Here is a 20,835-nt window from a genome sequence, read left to right as displayed (position 1 = left end):
AAAGAAATTTAAAAAAATTGTGTTTTGCTAATGCAGAAGTCGAACAAACCGTTGAAAGTATCCAAACACTATCAGCATTAATAAAATTCAGTTGAAACAGTAGAAACAAACATGTCCCAAGAATAGATTTCCCCTTCAACAAGAAAGAAGGATCTCCAGAGTCCATAATACAAAGCAGTACTTTGCACGCTGGTGTAAAGAAGTTAATATATTGAGATTCTAAGTCAATATTTTAAAGTTTGTCATTACTTTCGGATTCCTAGTCAATATTCTGAGTTACTAAGTCAATATATTGAGATACTAACTCGATACTTTTGAGCTATTTAGTCAATATATTGAGATTGTAAGTCAATATTTTAAATGTTCTCATTGCTTTGAGATTCTTAGTCAATATTCTGGGTTACTAAGTCAATATATTGAGATACTGAACCAATATTTTGAGATATTAAGTAGAGATACCAGTATCAAGTATTGGCTCCGATACTGCCTAAAACGCTGGTATCGGTATGTACTGGAGTTTATGCACCGATCCGATACCACGTAATAAAGCCCTAAAGAAAATCTACGTTAAAGTAGTTTATGTTCTTTTTCCGTTATAACTGACTGTCAAACTGGATAATAAAAGAAAGTTCTGTAGCATTCAGTTTAACCTGAGCCAGACAGAAAACAAAGATAGAAATCATATCACATCCATACAGGGATAGTAGTATACAGCTGTTAAAACATAATAAAACATATGACACACTGGTATCGGATCGGTACTCGTATCGGCCGATAGGCAAGTTCAGGTATCGGAATCAGTATCGGGAAGCAAAAAATGGTATCGGGCCATCTCTAATATTAAGTCAATATATTGAGATACTGAGCCAATATATTGAGATTCTAAGCCAATATATTGAGATTCTAAGTCAATATTTTACATTTTCTTATTACTTTGAGATTCTACGTTTATATTTTGAGATACTAAGTCAATATTTTGACCAGAGGTAAGGGTGACTTAAACCTGAACTTATACTATATTTAAAATAATTTTGATCTAATCTAACGTCCGTTTTCGGAGCATCAGAGAGAAGCGCAGGCATTTCAGTGGCACCGAAATCTGCGTTGCAATTCGGTCCAGTAGATAACGGTCGTTAAGGCACTGGTGCCGTATTAGCACCGGGTCAATGATGTGGCGAGGAGGTAACGTTAAGGCGGAGTTAGCAAACTAACGTTAGCTAACTAAAACCGGCTGGTTCACCGTGCTTTCATGCTGCATTGCTTACAGAGAATGAGCTGAACAGCGGGCTGGGTCTAACGTTAGCGGCCCGCTGACCGGCTACCGCTGGGTCCGCTGCCCCGGATTGCGGGGGAAAAAAATGTATCGTTTCAAATCGGTAACATAGACGTAATGAGTGGCACATAACGTGAAGTAACATGGCATTTTATTTTGTTTGAGTTTTAACTTGTCCAGTGGGGCAAGTCAATTTCTCCTTCACTTGCCCTACAAGTTGTTTTTTTCAGTTTCAGCTTTCCGTCAATGTTTTGGCATGGTGTGGAGGGGTTTGAGGGGAGGGGAGTCTGCCATCACCACACAGCTAGCATACGGTATTGTCTTCCCAAACCGCAAGTATGTTAAGTCGGTTTCTGCCGGGTTTTTTTTTGTTTTTTTTTTATTTACATAGAACCGGGCTGGTTAAAGTTAACAGAGGTGACGTCAGCTCATGTCAGCTATTGTAGCTGACGTTCAGGCTCTATGTGAAAAACGAGGGCAGAGAGAAACATACGGTGGCCGAGAAGGGTCACAACACATACAAACGCCACAACAACTGCATATTCAGAAAACACCTCCAAATTCAGCAAAACACATGCAAACGCCGCCACAACAACTGCATATTCAGAAAACACCTCCAAATTCAGCAAAACACATGCAAACGCCACAACAACTACATATTCAGAAAACACATACAAATTCAGAAAACAACTTCGTCGATTTCACATCACGTACGCTGCAAATATTCACAGCACGAGTAAATAGGGAAACGAACTGCAAGCTGCAAAGACGACAACGGAAATGTTTCCAGGGGGGCCATAATCAGTGACGGACCCGCATCCATCTGGTTGTCTTCTCGCTATCTGCCGTTTCTCATTGTCAAGGGTCCTTCAGAGGGCTAGGTCAGACTCCTCCTGAGCATTCGGACAACATGTACATTGGAACAGGCTAGCAAGTGCACGTCATTTCGTGCTTGCATCATTGAAAGTGTTTCGCCACCTTCACTTCTGCGCTGCATTTCAAAACACTGGACGACATGGATGTGGAACTGTGAACTGTGCTGTTCAATGTTTTTGTTGAAATGAAGAATATGAATCAGCGTCAGTCTGCTTGCAGGAGGAGAATAATCTGTCGGCAACTTTGCCGCAACGTGCTAAGGTAGGTAACGTTACCGACACTGTTAGGCTTTAATGTAAGCAATAGTCGTTTTCTCTTATTTATCCCATGTCAGTAAATAAAAAAAAAAATTGGGAGAGTTGATGTTTGCAATTGCATTAATCTTAATTGCATTATCCTTACAGTAGAAGTATACATTAGCTCGTAGTTTACTAAATGTATGTAACATTAGCCCATTGTCCAGTAGCTTCTAGCTTTCAAACAAATGCAGTGCAAAATATGATCAGCATCTACAAGGTAAACACTACCAGCTAATGACCTACCACAGGCAGTATGATATGCAGTATGCTTAAATATATTTGTGATACAATTCTAATCTTACCAGGACAGGTTGGATAACTACTGGACTAACCTAAAGCTTTCTCCTTCTGTCTGCAGTCTTGAAGCAACCCCATCATCAGCTACTGAGTCTGGTCGCCGCTTCATGTTGAATATACTTGTGTACAGTTTAGTAATGTTTGAATAAATGTTATAATAAAGATACACGTTTCGTTAATGTCTTTTTAGAGCTTATATACCTTACAAGTTATTGAAACAGGTACGATCTGAATATAATTATTCAGTTAGAAATAGAAATTGAAAAACGTTTATATTATATACACACCCAAAAACGAAATGACAAAGACAAACCAGTTAAGTTAATGCATTTATTTTCAGAATGGCAAATAATCTAGCTATTCAACATCTCTCTTTGGCCTCTGTCTCCCTGCTTGTCTTTTGCTTTCCCATCATCAGCGACCACCTCCGTTTGTCCCTGTTAAAAGACAGCAAACACAAGAAAAATATGTTTACCATTATGAATTCCATAACGTAACGTTATATGCAACGTTATACTTGTTACATGGGATACTACTCATATATTTTAGCCTTCATTTAACGTTGATAGTGAAGTAAATAAGGTGCAGCGTTACCTTAAATCATGCAGCTACAACTGATAAACACACATTTCTAAATCTCGGCTAACGTTATATAAAAGAGATGAAAATGCCACCGGACAAACTTTAAAAATGCAAATGGTACAAAAAGACAGCAACCTAGCTAGCTAACAGCCTACTGTTAACGATAGCTTAACGTTAGCTCGGGTGTATCTACCTAATTACTATAGCAATTTGTACCAGCATTGAAGCATTAAGCGTTACATTGATGTAAAACATTAACGGTGATAACACATGTACGACACACTAAAGATACTTACATTTAAATTATTATTTCGCCGTGGCCATAGCTGGATTCGTAATTTTGCACCCCGGATGGATGCGGGTCCGTCACTGATTATTGGCCCCCTGGAAACATTTCCGTTGTCGTCTTTGCAGCTTGCAGTTCGTTTCCCTATTTACTCGTGCTGTGAATATTTGCAGCTTACGTGATATGAATTTGACGAAGTTGTTTTCAGAATTTGGTGGTGTTTTCTGAATATGTAGTTGTTGTGGCGTTTGTAGGTGTTTTCTGAATATGTAGTTGTTGTGGCATTTGTAGGTGTTTTCTGAATATGTAGTTGTTTTGGCGTTTGTATGTGTTTTCTGAATATGTAGTTGTTGTGGCGTTTGTATGTGTTTTCTGAATTTGGAGGTGTTTTCTGAATATGCAGTTGTTGTGGCGTTTGTATGTGTTGTGACCCTTCTCGGCCACCGTAGAAACAGATTTACTTGCGGTATGGGAGTTCCAGGTGAACTCAGGAAAGATAAAGAAAAAATTTGTTCCTTCACGTTTTCAGAATTTTTGCATCCAGTTGGTACTGGAGAATTGGTTCTTGTGACATCCCTAGTTTACAAACTGTAGGATCATCTGACTGCTTATTTTGTGTGTCCTCCTTTTTAGCAAATGACACATTTCCAGATCTCAGCAGTTTATTTGACAGGGACCGTGCTCGTTAATCAACAGCAAAGTAACTGTAAATGAGAGTTAGCTCAGCACACTAATTCTCAGCTGTTGTCCCTAGTCAGTTTTAAAACGGCAACCTCCAAAACCAAAATACATAAAAATGATGGTCAAAAGTAAGACCCAAGTTGTAATAAACTCAAATTATCCCTTTAACACAAAAATTGAACACAGTTGCGACAAAAGTTGAAAATGTCAGCTGCTAACTCTACTGTCTTTCTGTCATTGCATCATCAACACTTGAGCTTAACTCAAAGTGATGCAGTAGTCAGTTTCACACGGTTCCCATAGTTCTGTGATGAAGAGCCACAAGTCCAATCATTTTTTGAAATTACTAAACCACTGAATTTATATCTGGAGCTAGTTGAAGCAATAAAAGCAATCATCAATGTGCATTAATCACTAAACTGTCAGTCCTACAAACACTAACGATCACATACAGAGGGAGCTGCTGCAGACATAAATACTTAGCAGCTGTACAGTTACAGTAGACTAGCTCATACTGTATAACACTATACACATACTCTTTAGCTGTGATGAAAGCTGGCACCTGGTGCATTAGAATACATTAGAGATAATGAATTCCCCTCTCCCGTTTCCCCCTGCCGAGCAGGGCTGTCTGACGCAAGATGGCGGAGCGACAAAGCTTGCAGTTCTTTGCATTCATATTTTCCCTTTTTCATGTGGGGAGCAACGCTGTCACGCTCGTGCCTCGCTGACAAATGAAAAATGTAAGGTTGAGGACTACTTTTTTTATTTGTTTCTCCGCACTTCCAACCGTGATTTAGAGATGTCTATCCGGGAGCCGGTGTTTGGTACCTGCTTATTACCGTCGCTTCCCACATTACTGGAAGATGAATTACAGGTTTCTCACGCAAACAAGACACACCTAAAGGCAGACGAAGGAAAACCCTTGAATGCTCAGCCACACAGACAGGAACACACTGTCATAAACAGAGTTTACCATCTAATTTGTTCCTTTTCTCCCTCCCTCACACACATATACTGAAAGTCAATCACAGCAGGCAAGCCACGCAAGTTTGTTAACAGGTTTTGCCCCAGCTTCACCTTTGCTAAATCGAATACTGCATCATCTCCTCCTGTGACCAAAACAACACTATGGACTTGTTTTGCCTAAAGTGATTTTTCCAATGAGATTCTTCCATGTGCAAGTATTTCTTTCCCCCTTCCATGCTGCCATACTTTGGCACAGTATGAGCCACTGTGGATTTCCATGTGTGTGTGCACGCATGCTTGTATCTGAGACAAGGCCATCCATCTCAGACAGTCCCATCTGCGAGCAACAGCCTTGTTTACTTATCCCTCGACCAGAGCGCAGCAGCAGCCTAACAGGTACGCAATCAGCCAGCGTGCAGGACGAGCTGGGGGGGGGGGGGATCAGCTTCTGTCTTCATCTGGGAATAAGTCACTCTTTATACCGACGCTAAACTTCCAGACCTTTCTCTCCTCTCGCACCGTCTACTCGTCGCTCTGAAGTCATCCTTTTCACCTCTCCATTTTCCAGCACCCGATTTAATTCACTCATCTTCCCAAAGCAACACTTTTCACCTCCCCTCTGTCTTTTCTCTGAGGCCCCCCACCTTCTCACCTCACATTTTTCTCTCTCAAACCTCCTACACCTGTTACTTTCTCAGTCGCTGTCTAGTTATCTTTCCAGAGCAATCCTTTCCCCTACCTCGGTCTCTTTTTTTTTTTCCTCCTCTCCCCTTTCTCACAGTCCACCCTCCCAAGTTGTCTCTTTTATCTGGTCGAAGCATCTCTCAAAGCCAACCCCTCTCTTTCCCTCAATCTGCTTTACTTCCTCCTCGGCCCTGGCTCTCATCGCACATCATCATCACATTTTCTCGGCCACGTTCTGCCTTTCTGTCTCTATCGGAGGACAACAGCCGGCATTGAGCAGATCGGGGGAAATAGCGCCCTGTGATGAATATTCATCCCGTTAGCACTAGCCGCCGTGTCGCAGAGGCCTCCAGCCCACAGATGCCACCATCTATTTGTCACATGCGAGACGGGACCCACAGGAAGGTGTCTTGTGCCAAGGCTGAGAAGGGAAAAAAAATGAGTGAGCCCCACCCACTCCGTCTGAACCAAACCCATGCATCTGAGCCACATCATACAAGTATTAAAAGGAGAATTCCGGCCAATTTTTACGTTAATCTTGATCGCTATAGCTACGCAAGTACTTTCGACAGAAAAAAACCCGACCCAAATCAGTGCAGGTAACACGGAGAAGCTGCAGCTACGTACTACAAGCGTCCCCTGAGCTAAAACGGCAGTGGTCGGGTCAAGTTTTAGAGTGCCATTGTGGCTCTTAACAGACACAAAATGCAATTAATATGTCTGTGCCACATGAACAGGGCCCTTACGTGTCAACAAGATGAGTTTTCAACTCAGACATTGTTTAAATTCACCTACCCTGGTCCCTGTCTCGATCCTGTCAGTAGCTAGCTTGCCCTGCTAGCTGATAGCCGTTAGCTGCTAGCTGCCGTCTGGTGAGTGTATTCAGACAGGCTTCTGTGTTAATCATAAAAATCCACGGAGCACCCGGTGGTCTGGTGGATGTTCTGCATAGGACAGATCATGCCTTTGCAGCGAAAGGTTTAGATTATTTCCCCCTCAAAATAGGTAATTGAGCACTGTAGTGGTTATGACCATATCAGTGACTATGTAACTACATGGAAACGGGATAAACGATGTCTGTGGCTTGCACAGTAATAGCGTTACTGAAGCTTAGCTGTTGCATCGCGCGGTCTCCTGGGAATTCAGTTGTAGCAGAAAAAGGTAAACAGTAGTGTGCATTGGATTGGAGCGTAGTGTGTGAAGAGTGAAAAGCGGAGTTGTTTATAAGGGAAGAAGCTTGGAGTACGAAGAATATAGCAGATATACAACACACGGAAGAGCCTTTTGAGTTTGATGGTCGTCCTTATTTATTCGAACCAGAGTATACAGACGAAGAACTAGCCTCACAAGAGTTGGAAAGAACGAGACTGACAGACAGAGGGGAAACAGGCAGATGAACTTGCTGCTCCAAGCACAAGCTAAAGCTAGCCTTCAGTAACTGGAGGACATAGCCACACCACCGCCGCTCCGTGGATTTTCTATAGCGATCAAGATTAACGTAAAAATTGGCCGGAATTCTCCTTTAAGAAGACACAGACAGTGACGGCACTGTCCTCTGCCGTTTTCCCTGCTGCATATCACCGATATGAGTGTGACTCAAGGAGCAGAGAACTGGCCAAACATTAGATAAAAACCTGGTTTAAAGGAAAAGTTGGACTTTCAACAAGCAGGGTCATATTTATATTGTTTTGACCATCACTCTAACCAACTCGCCAACTTCACTCCTGAGATCTTGAGACTGAGCAACAGAGAAGGAACACAAGCAGTAAGTGAGAAAGGTTGTGAACAAAAACACAGTCTAACCAGTAGAGGTGTGACGAGATCTCTCCCCACGAGAAAATGTGACAAGACTTCTCGTCGAGGTAAAAATTGTCTCGCGGTAACAGTCACAAGTGCAGCAGCCAGTAGACGTAGTCTGACCTGGTTGGTCTTATAACACATCTGGCTTTGAATAGGAGTCTGGACCTTGGACCTCTAAATTAGCATAGAAGATCCCCCGCCCGTTCGCCAAAGTTGACTCCAAGTTCACTTTTCAGAGCGGTAGCGGAGTTGCAATTGTAAAAAGCTGCCTGTAAAACCGTTAGAACGTTAGAGGGTACGACTGCTCTCTCTCTCACTCGCGACTGACACAGACACAGGGACTGCAGTGTGCAGTTCAGTGTGGCGCTGACTCGCGCAGATTGCTCTCTTTCTCTGTCTTTTTTTTTTTTTAAATGAGTCGGAAGCAGAAAGAAAAACCTAACTCTACTTTTAATATTAAACAAAGAGAAATGTTCTCCCCTCAGCTTAAAATGGCCATAAATCAATACAAGAGCAGCCTACTTCCTTGTATACTGCTGCAATGAAACACTTCTGAGGAAAGACCGTCATATTTTTTAATTGAAGTTTTCTTAATTGAATACTTATAAAGGGTTAAAATCTTGTCTCGTTCTCGTGAGCCACGTGTCTTGTCACACCCCTACTAACCAGATTATTACAAAGAGAAAACATACTAGTACCCTATGTAATCAAATGCAGGACAGGTGAAATCACAGGAATTGTTTCATGGGTTATAGTTAGTCATTTCATAGTGTTAGTGCTTTGCCTAAAAAAAAAAAAAAAAAAAAAAAAAAAAAAGGTCAATGACTAAGACTTGGTTATTTGTTACATTTTGTGCCAATAACTGTAAAAGTTCAACACTTTTCCATAGAAAATTAGGGCTGCACCTGTACCATATGAGGAAAATATGCGATTATGGTGTTGAAGTTCGCGATGGCGATATAACGTGCAATAGATAAACAGATACTAAAATGTACTCAGTTCTGCCTTTCTGTTGCTTTCAGTATTCTGCAAAAATGTAACACATTGCTTGTTGAATTCAAAACAAAAGAAATCTTTCCAACATTCTTATAAAAAGGCACCACTAACAAAAGAAAGACATTTTACATTTTAAAGTGGAGTTTTCTGCTGAGATTTTCTTGTGTGTCTTTGGCTATATGTCACAGCCTTCCGCAACGTCTTTATTGCACTAGTTGCTATCGCGATGACAATAAAAAAAATAAAATAAAAAAAAGATATATTGTGCAGCCCTAGAAAGTATCATGTTCATTATCTTGTGACCCCCTGGATTTATCTTGCAACACCTTAAAATCACAACCACTAGGATGGTTTGATAACATGGTTCAATTCTGGGGTTTGTTTAAAACCTGTGTCATCGTTTCACGGCTTGCGTTTCTTGCCTTGGCGGGCACAAATAAGAAAGACCAAAGTTGTAAAAAAAGTCTTCAGCAGTGGTGCTAGCTGTACACACTTTTACAAGATAATCTACTTCAAACATGGAGATGATATTCTCTGAAGGTGCTCAGAACTGTGTGGAATAAAAAATACTGCTAATGGATGAAAAGAGAGCAGGGTCAGATGGGGGGGAAAACGTTGACATGATTGAGGTTCCAGCCCAATTAACTGGAGATCACTTAAATGGTTGGAGAGCTGAAGAGGTCATTATGCTGAAGAGCTCTGAAGAAGCCCATTAGTGCTTTCCAAAGCTGGACCCATGACTCCTCCACTTTGGTTTTCCGTTTCTCCAATAAAAAAGACACATGGCTGATTCTGCTGTTCTGTTTATTAGACGCTTTACCTTCATTGAATCTGAAGTAACTTGCGCAGCAATCCATGTGTGCGTGCGCCTGTGAGCTCAATCATCCATATCAGACATTCGCTACCCTCAAAGCTACAGCACATAATATAAGCTATGGAAAGACTTTATCCTCAAACACTGAGCTAAGCCGTGAGAAAAATACCAAAGAACAAATCAATGTTTTCCACCAACAGAGCACTGCACACAAAACAAATCCAAGAAATATCGACTTTCACGTTAGCCCTGCAAAAGAGATGGTAAACTAAACAATGTACAAATGTTTCCCTGAACAGCCAAAGAAACATGAATTGCAACATCAATATATACAGCTGTAAAGGGACTGGGTATATAAAGTATTTTTCAACGGGATGCACGGTGTGTGTGTGGGGATCACTCATTCATGCACAGCAGCTCCACATAATCACGCTTCTCTGAGCGTGAACATCATAGCAGCATCTCCTGTATTAATCATGCCGTACCACCAACACGAAGCAGTCTGTCTCAGCCTCTCCCGAATTCCCACAATGACTTCACCAACATGTAAATCAAAATGTATTTAAGAGGGCATATGTGTATGTGTGTGTTAGTGACTATACTGTGGGAGTGCTACTAATTTGGCTCCACTTATGCGGGATCGTTCAAATTCACTTTCAGAGACAGTGGAGAGAAAGATGTCCAATACTCTGTGTCTGTGTTTTATGTAAAATACACTTTCAGCGGTCTCAGTTGATCAAAAGAATAATGCTCGTTGCAGGGCGATACTGAAAGATGGAACTTAACAGAACAGGCCTTAGGAAATGTGGTGCACTGGTAAGCAATAACAATAATTGCCGTTTTCAACCTCTTAAATATGAATATAATTTGCTTTTCCCTGTCCGTGCCGGTCCTTTCTGTGTGAAGTGTCCATGTTTGTGTGGGTTTCCTCTGACCACCAAAGCCATGTATGTTGGTTGTGCTCCTGTCAGTGCCCCTGGCCCCTGTGCTACGGCTGCCCACTGATCCTAGTGCATAGGATGGGTTAAATGCAGGGGCCAGATTTCGTTTCAATGTATGCAAGTCCTGAGAAATGACATTATGAATGTCATATTTTTGAGTCATTTTTGGTCAGAACAAACAGGACATTTGAAGATGTGACCTTTGACTTTCAATAATCAAGTACATTTTGCTGATAGTATTTCTGTACTTTATTGAAGTTTCATGATTGTTACACAGTGGGACTGCAACTAATACTTAAGTAAAATGATCTGAATATTTCTTCCCACCTTTTTCAGCCCCAATGAACTGGTTAATAGTTTTAAGGTCCCATGACATGGTGCTCTTTGGATTCTTTTATATAGACCTTAGTGGTCCCCTAATACTGTATCTGAAGTCTCTTTTATATAGACCTTAGTGGTCCCCTAATACTGTATCTGAAGTCTCTTTTATATAGACCTTAGTGGTCCCCTAATACTGTATCTGAAGTCTCTTTTATATAGACCTTAGTGGTCCCCTAATACTGTATCTGAAGTCTCTTTTATAAAGACCTTAGTGGTCCCCTAATACTGTATCTGAAGTCTCTTTTATATAGGCCTTAGTGGTCCCCTAATACTGTATCTGAAGTCTCTTTTATATAGACCTTAGTGGTCCCCTAATACTGTATCTGAAGTCTCTTTTATATAGGCCTTAGTGGTCCCCTAATACTGTATCTGAAGTCTCTTTTATATAGACCTTAGTGGTCCCCTAATACTGTATCTGAAGTCTCTTTTATAAAGACCTTAGTGGTCCCCTAATACTGTATCTGAAGTCTCTTTTTTATATAGGCCTTAGTGGTCCCCTAATACTGTATCTGAAGTCTCTTTTATATAGACCTTAGTGGTCCCCTAATACTGTATCTGAAGTCTCTTTTATATAGGCCTTAGTGGTCCCCTAATACTGTATCTGAAGTCTCTTTTATATAACCCTTAGTGGTCCCCTAATACTGTATCTGAAGTCTCTTTTATATAGACCTTAGTGGTCCCCTAATACTGTATCTGAAGTCTCTTTTATATAGACCTTAGTGGTCCCCTAATACTGTATCTGAAGTCTCTTTTATATAGACCTTAGTGGTCCCCTAATACTGTATCTGAAGTCTCTTTTATATAGACCTTAGTGGTCCCCTAATACTGTATCTGAAGTCTCTTTCCCGAAATTCAGCCTTGGTGCAGAATTACAGCCACTAGAGCCTGTCCCACAATGAGCTTTCCTTAGGATGTGCCATTTCTGTGTCTGAAGCTATTGAGGAGGAGAGAGGGGGGGGCAAGGTGGACGGTGGGGGTGTAGCCTTGACCAACTGCTACTTTGCTCATTTGAAAGCCATGACGTCTAGGGCTCTATGACTTCTGCGATGCGGAAAACACGGATGGAATCGCGGAATTTACACATGAAAATGGAATTCTGTTATACACGCGGAATCGCACAGAATTTGCATACATTTTGTTGACATATTAAATAAATGATTTTTTTACTTCCTTCTCATTTTTCATTTTAAAACAAGCGTAGAAAGGTCTCAACAACAAGCAGAGACAGGTCTCTACCTAAACCGTGGCCTGTTGCCTAGTAACCATACGTCATCACGTTCACGTTGAGTTTGTTGCGAAGGAAAAAAATGCAGAAGCAAGTGGCGCCTCCCGATAAGACAACGGTGGCAAAAAAATGAAGAAACTCTGAATTAACTGCTAAATACCGGGCTGAACGATACCCCAACGACTACTATGAGTCTGGACAACGACTGTTTTGTAAGTTTTGTCGACATACAGTTGACTGGACCCGCAAAGACACACGTAACGACCATTTGAAATCAAAAGTTCATCTCAAGAACAAAGCTAAATCCACAGCGGGTAAATCCCTCCAGGTTACCATGGAGGCAACGACAAAATCAATAGATGCAAGGCGTGAGTTTGTGGAAGATTTTGTTGTAATGTGTGCTGAAGCGGACACACCGCTAGAGAAAATGAAGAGGATATGTCCGTTTCTTGTTAAACATGGCAAGCAGGGAGGCGCGCTTCCAGAAAACGCCAGCAGCCTCAGGCAGACCCACCTGTCTGTGCTGCAAGAGATCCGTGGAACTCAAATCTTCGTTGTTGTCGACGAAACCTCTGACAACCGAGATCGCAGTGTCCTTAAAATTGTTATAGGTGAGCATCCAATTAGCTTTTATTTAGGTCATTTTGAATGTGCTTTGCTGAATATATTAACAGTTTAAAGCACCCATATTATGCTCATTTTCAGGTTCATAACTGTATTTTAAGGTTGTACTAGAATAGTTTTACATGGTTTAATTTTCAAAAAACACCATATTTTTGTTGTACTGCACAGCTCTCTCTCACTGCTGCAGATCCTCTTTTCACCTGGTCTCGGTTTTAGCTACAGAGTGAGACCTCTTTTCATCTTCTTCTTCTGTACTATCTTTGATTGCACTCGCACATGCGCAGTAGCTCAGATGTAGAGCATGTCAGCTAGCTAACTCTAGAGACAGTAAAAGAAAGGCTGTTTCTCCAACTTTGGTCAGTTACAAGGCAGGATTAGCTGGGAGACTTCTAAATGAGGGCGCACATGTAAGTAGTTCTTTTGTAGATTATGGTGAAGTTGTGTGTGTTGTAGCAGTGCTTTGCTATTGAGAACAACGTAGCATGCTAGCATTAGCATGCTAACGCTACGAGCTAAGGGTTGTGGTTAGCCAGCTCATTTTGGACTGTGACGTCACAGTCCGAGCCGATTTTGAACAGCTCACTAGGAGACTGAAGGCAGGACACATTCAGAAACCGTATCTCACTCAAAACAGCGTGAATGGATTTTTTTCAAAGTTTGTATGTGTGTGGAAGCACCAGAGACACAAAAGAACACCCTAAATCCCAGAAAAAGTGTTTTTTTTCATAATATGGGCACTTTAAATAAAAAAGCTGAATTGTGAGTTTGTGTCACTGAGTTTGTAAAGGTTAATACTGCTTAGAAGTTAAAAGAAAACAAGCATATCCGAAAAAATGGGTGGGCCAAATTCTCTGGGCGGGCAAAGCAGAGAAGGGGGGAGGTAACCTTTCCCCTTATGACCTCATAAGGAGAAGATTCCAGATCCGCCCATTGGAGCTTTCATTTTCTCAAAGGCAGAGCAGGATACCCAGGGCTCAGTTTACACCTATCACCATTTCTAGCCACTGGGGGACCATAGACAGGCTGGGGGAACGCATATTAATGTTAAAAAAATGTGGTGTAAAGTGTAAAATAAGCCTACTTTAAGACTGCAAAGAAAGCTCAGCTTCCCCTAAAATGTCTAAAATGTAATGGTCAAATATGTACTATTGGGTTAACATTTTATTGACTAAAATGTGCAGAATTAGTTGACTCAATGTCCTTCTCATACATTCCCATAGCGTCTCAGTGCATTTCCCTGTTGAAGCCTAGCGTCCGTTGACTTCAATAGGACTGCTTTGAGCAGTTTTTTTCAGTGCATCGAAACTAGACGGTCATTGGATAAATACTGCGATTATGTCCCACCCATAGACGCTCAGCGTCTCTGGGGGTCAATGGAGCAGTGGGTTGGCCTGGACACTGGGCTTCTGCGTGATGATTGGAGGGTCTGTCAAAGGACTGTATCTCCTTTTGATTGACAGCGATTTTGTACTATAAAAAGTCGCCGAAGCTGTTCAACTTCAAGCAGAGCTCAGTTCAGTCGCATCGCAGATTTTGCAAGTGTAGTTGAAAATCGAACTGCTCCAACCTATTTCTTGGTATTTGCTAGCCAATTTTCATCATACATTTCATACAATTACACACCACATTCCTTGTTTCAGTTTAACCTAATTCCCACATTTCCTCCTTCGAGTTTAATATTGTTTTGTTAGATTGTTCGTTCATTCATTCATTCATTCATTCATTCATTCATTCATTCATACATACATACATACATACAGTAGGCTAAGCTAGTGTTGTAGGGGTGAACTAGCCAGCTAGCAAACTGCACACGATGGCAGACAATGCTAATATTGCTCTCCTGGTATGACAAAGTTAGCTGGCTGACTGGAAGTGCTGTGACCATACACTGTATGGCTGTGACAAAGACAATGTACTGCTGGCCATGCCTCTTGATGAAACCTCACGGATATTATAAATTATTATTATTATTATTATTATTATTATTATATTATTGTATTATATTATTTATTATTATATATTATTTATTACGTTATATATATTTTATTATAATATTAATATAAATAAATGGACAATTTTTATGATGTAGGCCAAAAATGAGCTTCCCCTCTTTGAATGACCAGCAGCCACCACTGTTAAGCAGGGTTCAACATAAGCACTGGTCCGATGGCCCGGGGCCAGTAAAACAGCCGGGAAAGTTGACATGACTGTTTGTGCCAATCAAAGTCAGGAAGTCAGTTGTTTGTAATTACGTTGTAGACGATTTACGATTCGATTTTTACCCCCTTCCATTTAAAACAAAATAACTGCAAACTGTAAATATATTTTAAAAATATATATTTATTGTATTTAATTAAAGTGCATCAACATAAACAAAATTGCACAGGCAAACCCTTTCTCCAAGTGAAAAGTCACTGCGCAGTGTGCAACAAAGATTGTTAAACATCCAAATTATTTATACTGTATTTGGACTAAAAGAAATCTAAAAAAATCGATTATGTTGTATGTAAATACGTTAGGTGCAACACTATTTAACGTTGATTAGAAATGGAGTTTGCTAACCTAATGTCAACAAAGGACCATGGCACCCGCCACAAAGTGGCAAATATAAAAACAGTACAAAAAGTGGCCGGGTTGCGTCAGTGGGTAGAGCAGGCGCACATATACCTAGAGGTCCAGGGTTCAAATCCAACCTGTGAAGATTTCATTTATGCTCTCTCTCTCTCCCCTTTTCTCACCTAACTGTCCTATCAAATAAAGGCAGAAAAGCTCCCCCTCCAAAAAAAAAAAAACAACAGTACAAAGAAATTCATTTTCTGGGCCTGGCATCTGGGGGCTCTTTTGCACTACCTCATGCCAGGCGTGTGGCTTAGTAAGGTAGTATTTGCTCGGTTGGTGATGACAAAAGGGCCTTTATATAATGATAACTATTACTACTAATTAACTGTTCATTTATAATGGTGGTGCATAATGGTGATGAGCAACAGGAGTTGCATAGTTTGCCCACCTTTTTATTCCTTCCCACATCTCAGCAGCAGAGCCCCGGTAGAGACATTGCCATATGACCTAATTATCTCTCATTAGTGGCCTCAGTAATTAAGGTCTTTTACAGCTCCATCTCCTCTGTCTCACATAGGAGGGGATTTCAATTAGGCTTGCCTTGCAGCTCTGCCTGCCTCACTTTCACAGCTAAGCCACACTGTCACCTGTGTAGCCAAGCATAGCCAAGCGGCAGGAAGCCTGGTACTCATGGAAAGCTCCCACAAAGCATATAAGTGTTTCTGAGGCTGGGTTCTATTCATTACATATCCCGTGCACATCAATGAGACATAACAAGGAGACAGCTTGACGAGGTATCTTCTTTCAGTGAAGAAAAAAATACCCTTTTATGCCATTTTCTGCATGCAGCACATCACGAAAAATGCATAACAAACTACAAATTGCAGCGCATCTTCCTATCATAGGTAAAGAGCATGATATGCAAAGTCTCAGTCTCATCCAGGTGACAGAAAATGCCTCCATCAAGACACATCAACCATAACTAGGAGTAAAAAAAGAAGACTAATCAGCTGCCGTTACATTATTCAGCTAAAAGCAGATTCATAAGAGGAAGAAACAGAGGAGGAGAGAAAACAACAGAGGAGGCTTAAAATTGTTGAGTAGCAGCGAGGAATTACTCCACGGTCCCCTCCTTTCCCGCTCATCATTTATCTCTCACTCCAACCCTGGTGCCAAATCAGTCACCCTAATTAACAGGCCAGCGAGAAACACCAATCAATACTGCAGAGAGATAATTAACCCCTTGTGTTCTCAATTGTCTCTACAAAGGTGAAATTGAAATTGATTGAGATTACATTTTGTTGGCTAATTGTGGCCCCTCAGTCGGGGGAAGCAGGGTCGACGAATGGCATGCGTGCTGTTATCAGGAATCAGTAGGATTGATGTTAGTTGGAGAGGTGCTGCAATGTAGGTGTTGTGACGGCTGTGGAATATGCCGGCTGAGAAATGCTTTTATTTTGAAGCTGTACTGAAAGAACCGCATACAATGGCGGCTCCAAATGGCAATGTGGTATAGGAAGGATGAGTTTCATTACTTTATGCACCATCCAACATTACGCAGCTACATTCAGCCTCAGGGACAACGGCCACACCACAACCACACACTTACAGTATATGAAGCCATCAAGCCCACATATTTCAGCTTTCTCACAAGACTGCGGTTTACTTAATGCATATGCTTACAGGGGCTCAAGCCAGGGGCCTCATGTTTTGGAGGGCCCACAGAGAAAAAAGATGGAGGTGTAGAGCCCCTTTAAAAAAAAAAACATTCAGGCTGCTTGTCTGCAGCTAGAGCAAGTGGCACACACTTTATCTAGGCAATACCAGAATACAAAATAAGGGTCCAGGTGTAGTTGGTGGATTGGCACTTGGTACTATAAGCTCCTGTTTAACAGCCGAAAAACTGATCAGTCATCATTGGTCAACCTATGCATCTGTTAAACTACAGGGTTTTATTTTAAATTACTACCTTCATAGTCGCGCTTTGCCAGACCTTCCTCCACAGCGCAGCGGAGGAGGGTCCGGCTACTCCACACAGCATTCCGGGATGGGAGAAAAACGTGCTGGTTTATTGACATTTCTTTAAACCAATCACAATCATCATGGGCGGCGCCGGCATGGTGTTGCAAAATAGCCTCGGGAAATAACTTGTTTTGGTGAACGTGTGTACTTCAAAGGTTGTTTTAGTCATTCAACAGAAAACTCAGATTGGACAGATAGTCTAGCTAGCTGTCTGGATTTACCCTGCAGAGATCTGAGGAGCAGTTAACCATAGTCCTCAGAAATCGAGCTGATTAAAAACGTATCTCTTAAAGGTGCAATATGTAATATTGTGTGTAATACTGGCAGCTAGCGGTTAAAATAGTTACTGCACTACCAATTCAAAATACTGGAGAGTCGTCTCCCCCGCCCCCTCCTGCCCAGACTCGATGTTCACGGGGGTTGCCAGGCTGAGACCGCAGCATTCACAACAATGTAGCTGGACGCTTTTCTCACATAGCCAGAGATTACTCCACAGCACAGCGGAGTAGCTAACGGTAGATGCTGGCTATATTGACAGTCATAAAAGCCCGTGCTCACGTGGAGCTCTGTAACCAACTAACAGACACACTTTTTTGGCTTAAAATTACAGTATGAACCGCTAAAAACACAACAACCTCACTGTTCTCTCCAGACGCCAGTCAGGCACACTTCCTCGGCTTAGAATTACAATACGAAACGCTAAAAATACCACTACCTTGCCGACGGAACACACTTCATTGGCTTAGAATTACGGCAACAATCGCTAAACACACTGCAAACTCATAGTCTCCTCTTTCCGATTTACAGCCCCCCTCTCGTGGCTTAAAATAACTCACCGTTGTCGGCTCCAGCCGCTGAACTACACATTGTAAACAGCCATGGGCTGCTTGCCTGGTCCTCCCGGTAACGTTAACAGTTAGCAGGGTTAGCATGGCGGCGTTAGCCAGGACCAGTCGGGATCACTTTACTGGCTATGTCTCAATTGTTTTTGCGAGTAACCAACTCGGTTACTCTAGCTATATAATTCAATGTGAGTACACAAATGTTGAAATGACAAAAAATGCCCATCCCTAGTAGCTGTGATAAATTAGCGTGGAGCTAATGCTTACCGGTTCAGGAGAAAATAAGCCAACTCTGCGTCCTTTTGGGCTCTAAGCTGTCTCCATCTTTCAAATACATCTCCAATATTTACCAGGGGGTTGTTACGTCTCTGGTGACGCAACTGTTAGAAACATGCTGTTTTCATTTTTTTATGTCATGTAGAATCTATCTCCGTTGATCCTATTTGTTTGTTTGCTGCTTTCATGGCTGTACTACCGTTACAGCTGTAGCGCGCTGGGTTTACGTTTTTACAGGTATATCTGGCAACCCGGCCTGCCTGTCAAACTGGGCCGTTGATAACAACACACAGATCAAAACATAAACATAAATTCCGTCACGGAATGTAAATTTCAAAAAGAAAAAATACTGAAATTAGCATTGTTGTCAGAAAAGATAGTATTTCAGTTTAACATGTTTCCTTAATATCTGATGAGGCATTGGTGTCATTTTTGGATTTATTACAGTACAAATATTACATATTGGACCTTTAAAATTTGGCCATATAAAGTGGTTATATTGTAACTACTCATTATGTTTGCTTCTTCACATACTGTGATACAACTGCTTTGACACTAAATCACATTTTATAAATTGTCTCAGCACAAATCTCCCCTTTTTATAAAGATTTCTGATCAAGTCAGTTTCAATAATGTAGTGCCAAATCATCTAGCATCATTGATTACCTCTGTGCCTCATACCCTTCATAATAAACACCATACCCATCACCGATATTAATTCTAGTTCTTATAATATTCACTCAATGAACAGTCCTACCTGCCCACTCTGGAGTTCTGGGCTCAGGACGGCTGCTTGGCTCTTCATAGTCACTGTTAGCAGCAAACTGGACTGGCTGCTGCTGTAGAGCTGCAAGATTAACTCTGATTTATAAACATGAAGTTTGCAGGCAACGTTGTATTATGATTTAGCACAGCTCCTATAGAACTAGCTAGCTTAGCTTACCCGTCTCATCGTCTTCATTTGGCGTTTCACTCTCAAACTTCGAGCTGGTTTTAATGAAAAAGTTGCTGAGTTTAGATCCTCTGGCCGCGTCACTTTGTAGCGCTTTCCTCGTTTTAATTGTCGCCATTTCAGCGCCGTTTTGCGCTTATTATTATCTGTTTTTATAGCTTCTTTTAGCTCGCGGGTCGCATCTTCTAACAAACACAACTGACTGAAGTGTAACGTTGTACAGGAAGCCTAGGGACAGCACCATATATTTCGGCTATAATTTCAACCCAGTCCCATGATTGAACACCGCGACCCACCAGGAATTCTCCTGGTGCTCCTGATTAGTGTCGAGTTATTTTCAGTCCGCTGCAGCGTAACATCCTGTTCTGTCATGTCATTTCGTTATTATTACATCTTTTTGTTAATCTTCATTGGACCGAGCCTCTCCTCTCCTAAAAACTCAGAAATACCCAACATTAGCCAAGCCGGGCATGTAGCTAGCTAGCTAAGCTACTTTCGTCAAGCCACCTTCTACACCTGTGGGAGCAGCTGTCATGGCAACAAACGAGCGTCTCGAGCTCGCCTCGCGAACATCAACCGCGTTCTAGAACGCCAGTCGTGACGCCATGGCGATTCCAAACAATCCAGGGCCGCAGCCAATCTTTAGCGCCCTCGACGAACATTCCTCACCGAGGTCATTTTTAAAGTGACTGTCAAATAAAATTTGTTACATTTTCCGTCATACAATTAATTAATCAAGCAGATGCCAGAGTCAAGAGTAAAACAAATAAAGTATTAAAAATAATAAAAGTAAAAACAGTAAAATGTATAACATCAACTATTTTGGCCCAACAATAATTTCACACTTATCTAGAATGTTGTATTAGCAACTAGGCTACTGTAACTTGGTTGTATATAATGTCATCTCATTGAGACCTCTTTTGCAAGAGATAGAAAGAAAAGCAAACTTCGTTAAACAAAACAAAAGGACCAATACAAACATAGCCAAACTGGCACTAAACCAATCAAAAGCAAGGCATGGGCAAGGCAATTTATTTATATAGCACAATTCATACACTAGTAATTCAAAGTGCTTTACAGAATAAAAACAAACAAAAACAGATTACAGTTTAACAACAACAAAATATACAGAGACACACTAAGGGTAAAAAGATTTTTCATTTAATAAATGTAAGAGAAAAGATTATAAAAGACAAAATGATAAATATGGTTGTACAGGTTTAAAAAGCCCTGGAGAATGGGAATGTTTTAAGACCTGACTTAAAAAAAATAAAAATAAAAAATAAAGCTGAGAACCTATAGATAATTATTTAATTTGAAAAAAATGGATAAAAGATGCCTTGCTTGGTCACAGATCTGACAAAACTGGGAATGTAACAATGGCAGTTAAACTGCTATGGCACTTTACCACTAGGGGATGCTATTAGCAACCAAATGTTTAGCAGAAATGATCATT

The 20,835-nt window shown here is 41.1% G+C and overlaps 1 protein-coding gene across 1 annotated transcript in view; it reads right to left on the bottom strand.

The window, feature by feature from the left end:
* Positions 1–20,037, bottom strand: part of gfra4a (GDNF family receptor alpha 4a) — a 385,676-nt gene extending 365,639 nt beyond the window's left edge. Inside the window, exons 1-2 of the mRNA XM_028565152.1 lie at positions 19,371–20,037; positions 19,185–19,274 (exon numbers count right to left, since the gene is read on the bottom strand). Coding sequence (XP_028420953.1) covers positions 19,185–19,274; positions 19,371–19,497 — 217 coding nt within the window. The 5' untranslated portion in view covers positions 19,498–20,037. The remainder of the gene's footprint in view (positions 1–19,184; positions 19,275–19,370) is intronic.
* Positions 20,038–20,835: the final 798 nt, after the last annotated feature.

This window comes from Perca flavescens, chromosome 20 (genome assembly GCF_004354835.1).
Source record: "Perca flavescens isolate YP-PL-M2 chromosome 20, PFLA_1.0, whole genome shotgun sequence".
Taxonomy (NCBI): Eukaryota; Metazoa; Chordata; class Actinopteri; order Perciformes; family Percidae; genus Perca; species Perca flavescens.
This window is presented reverse-complemented; position numbering and strand designations above follow the sequence as displayed.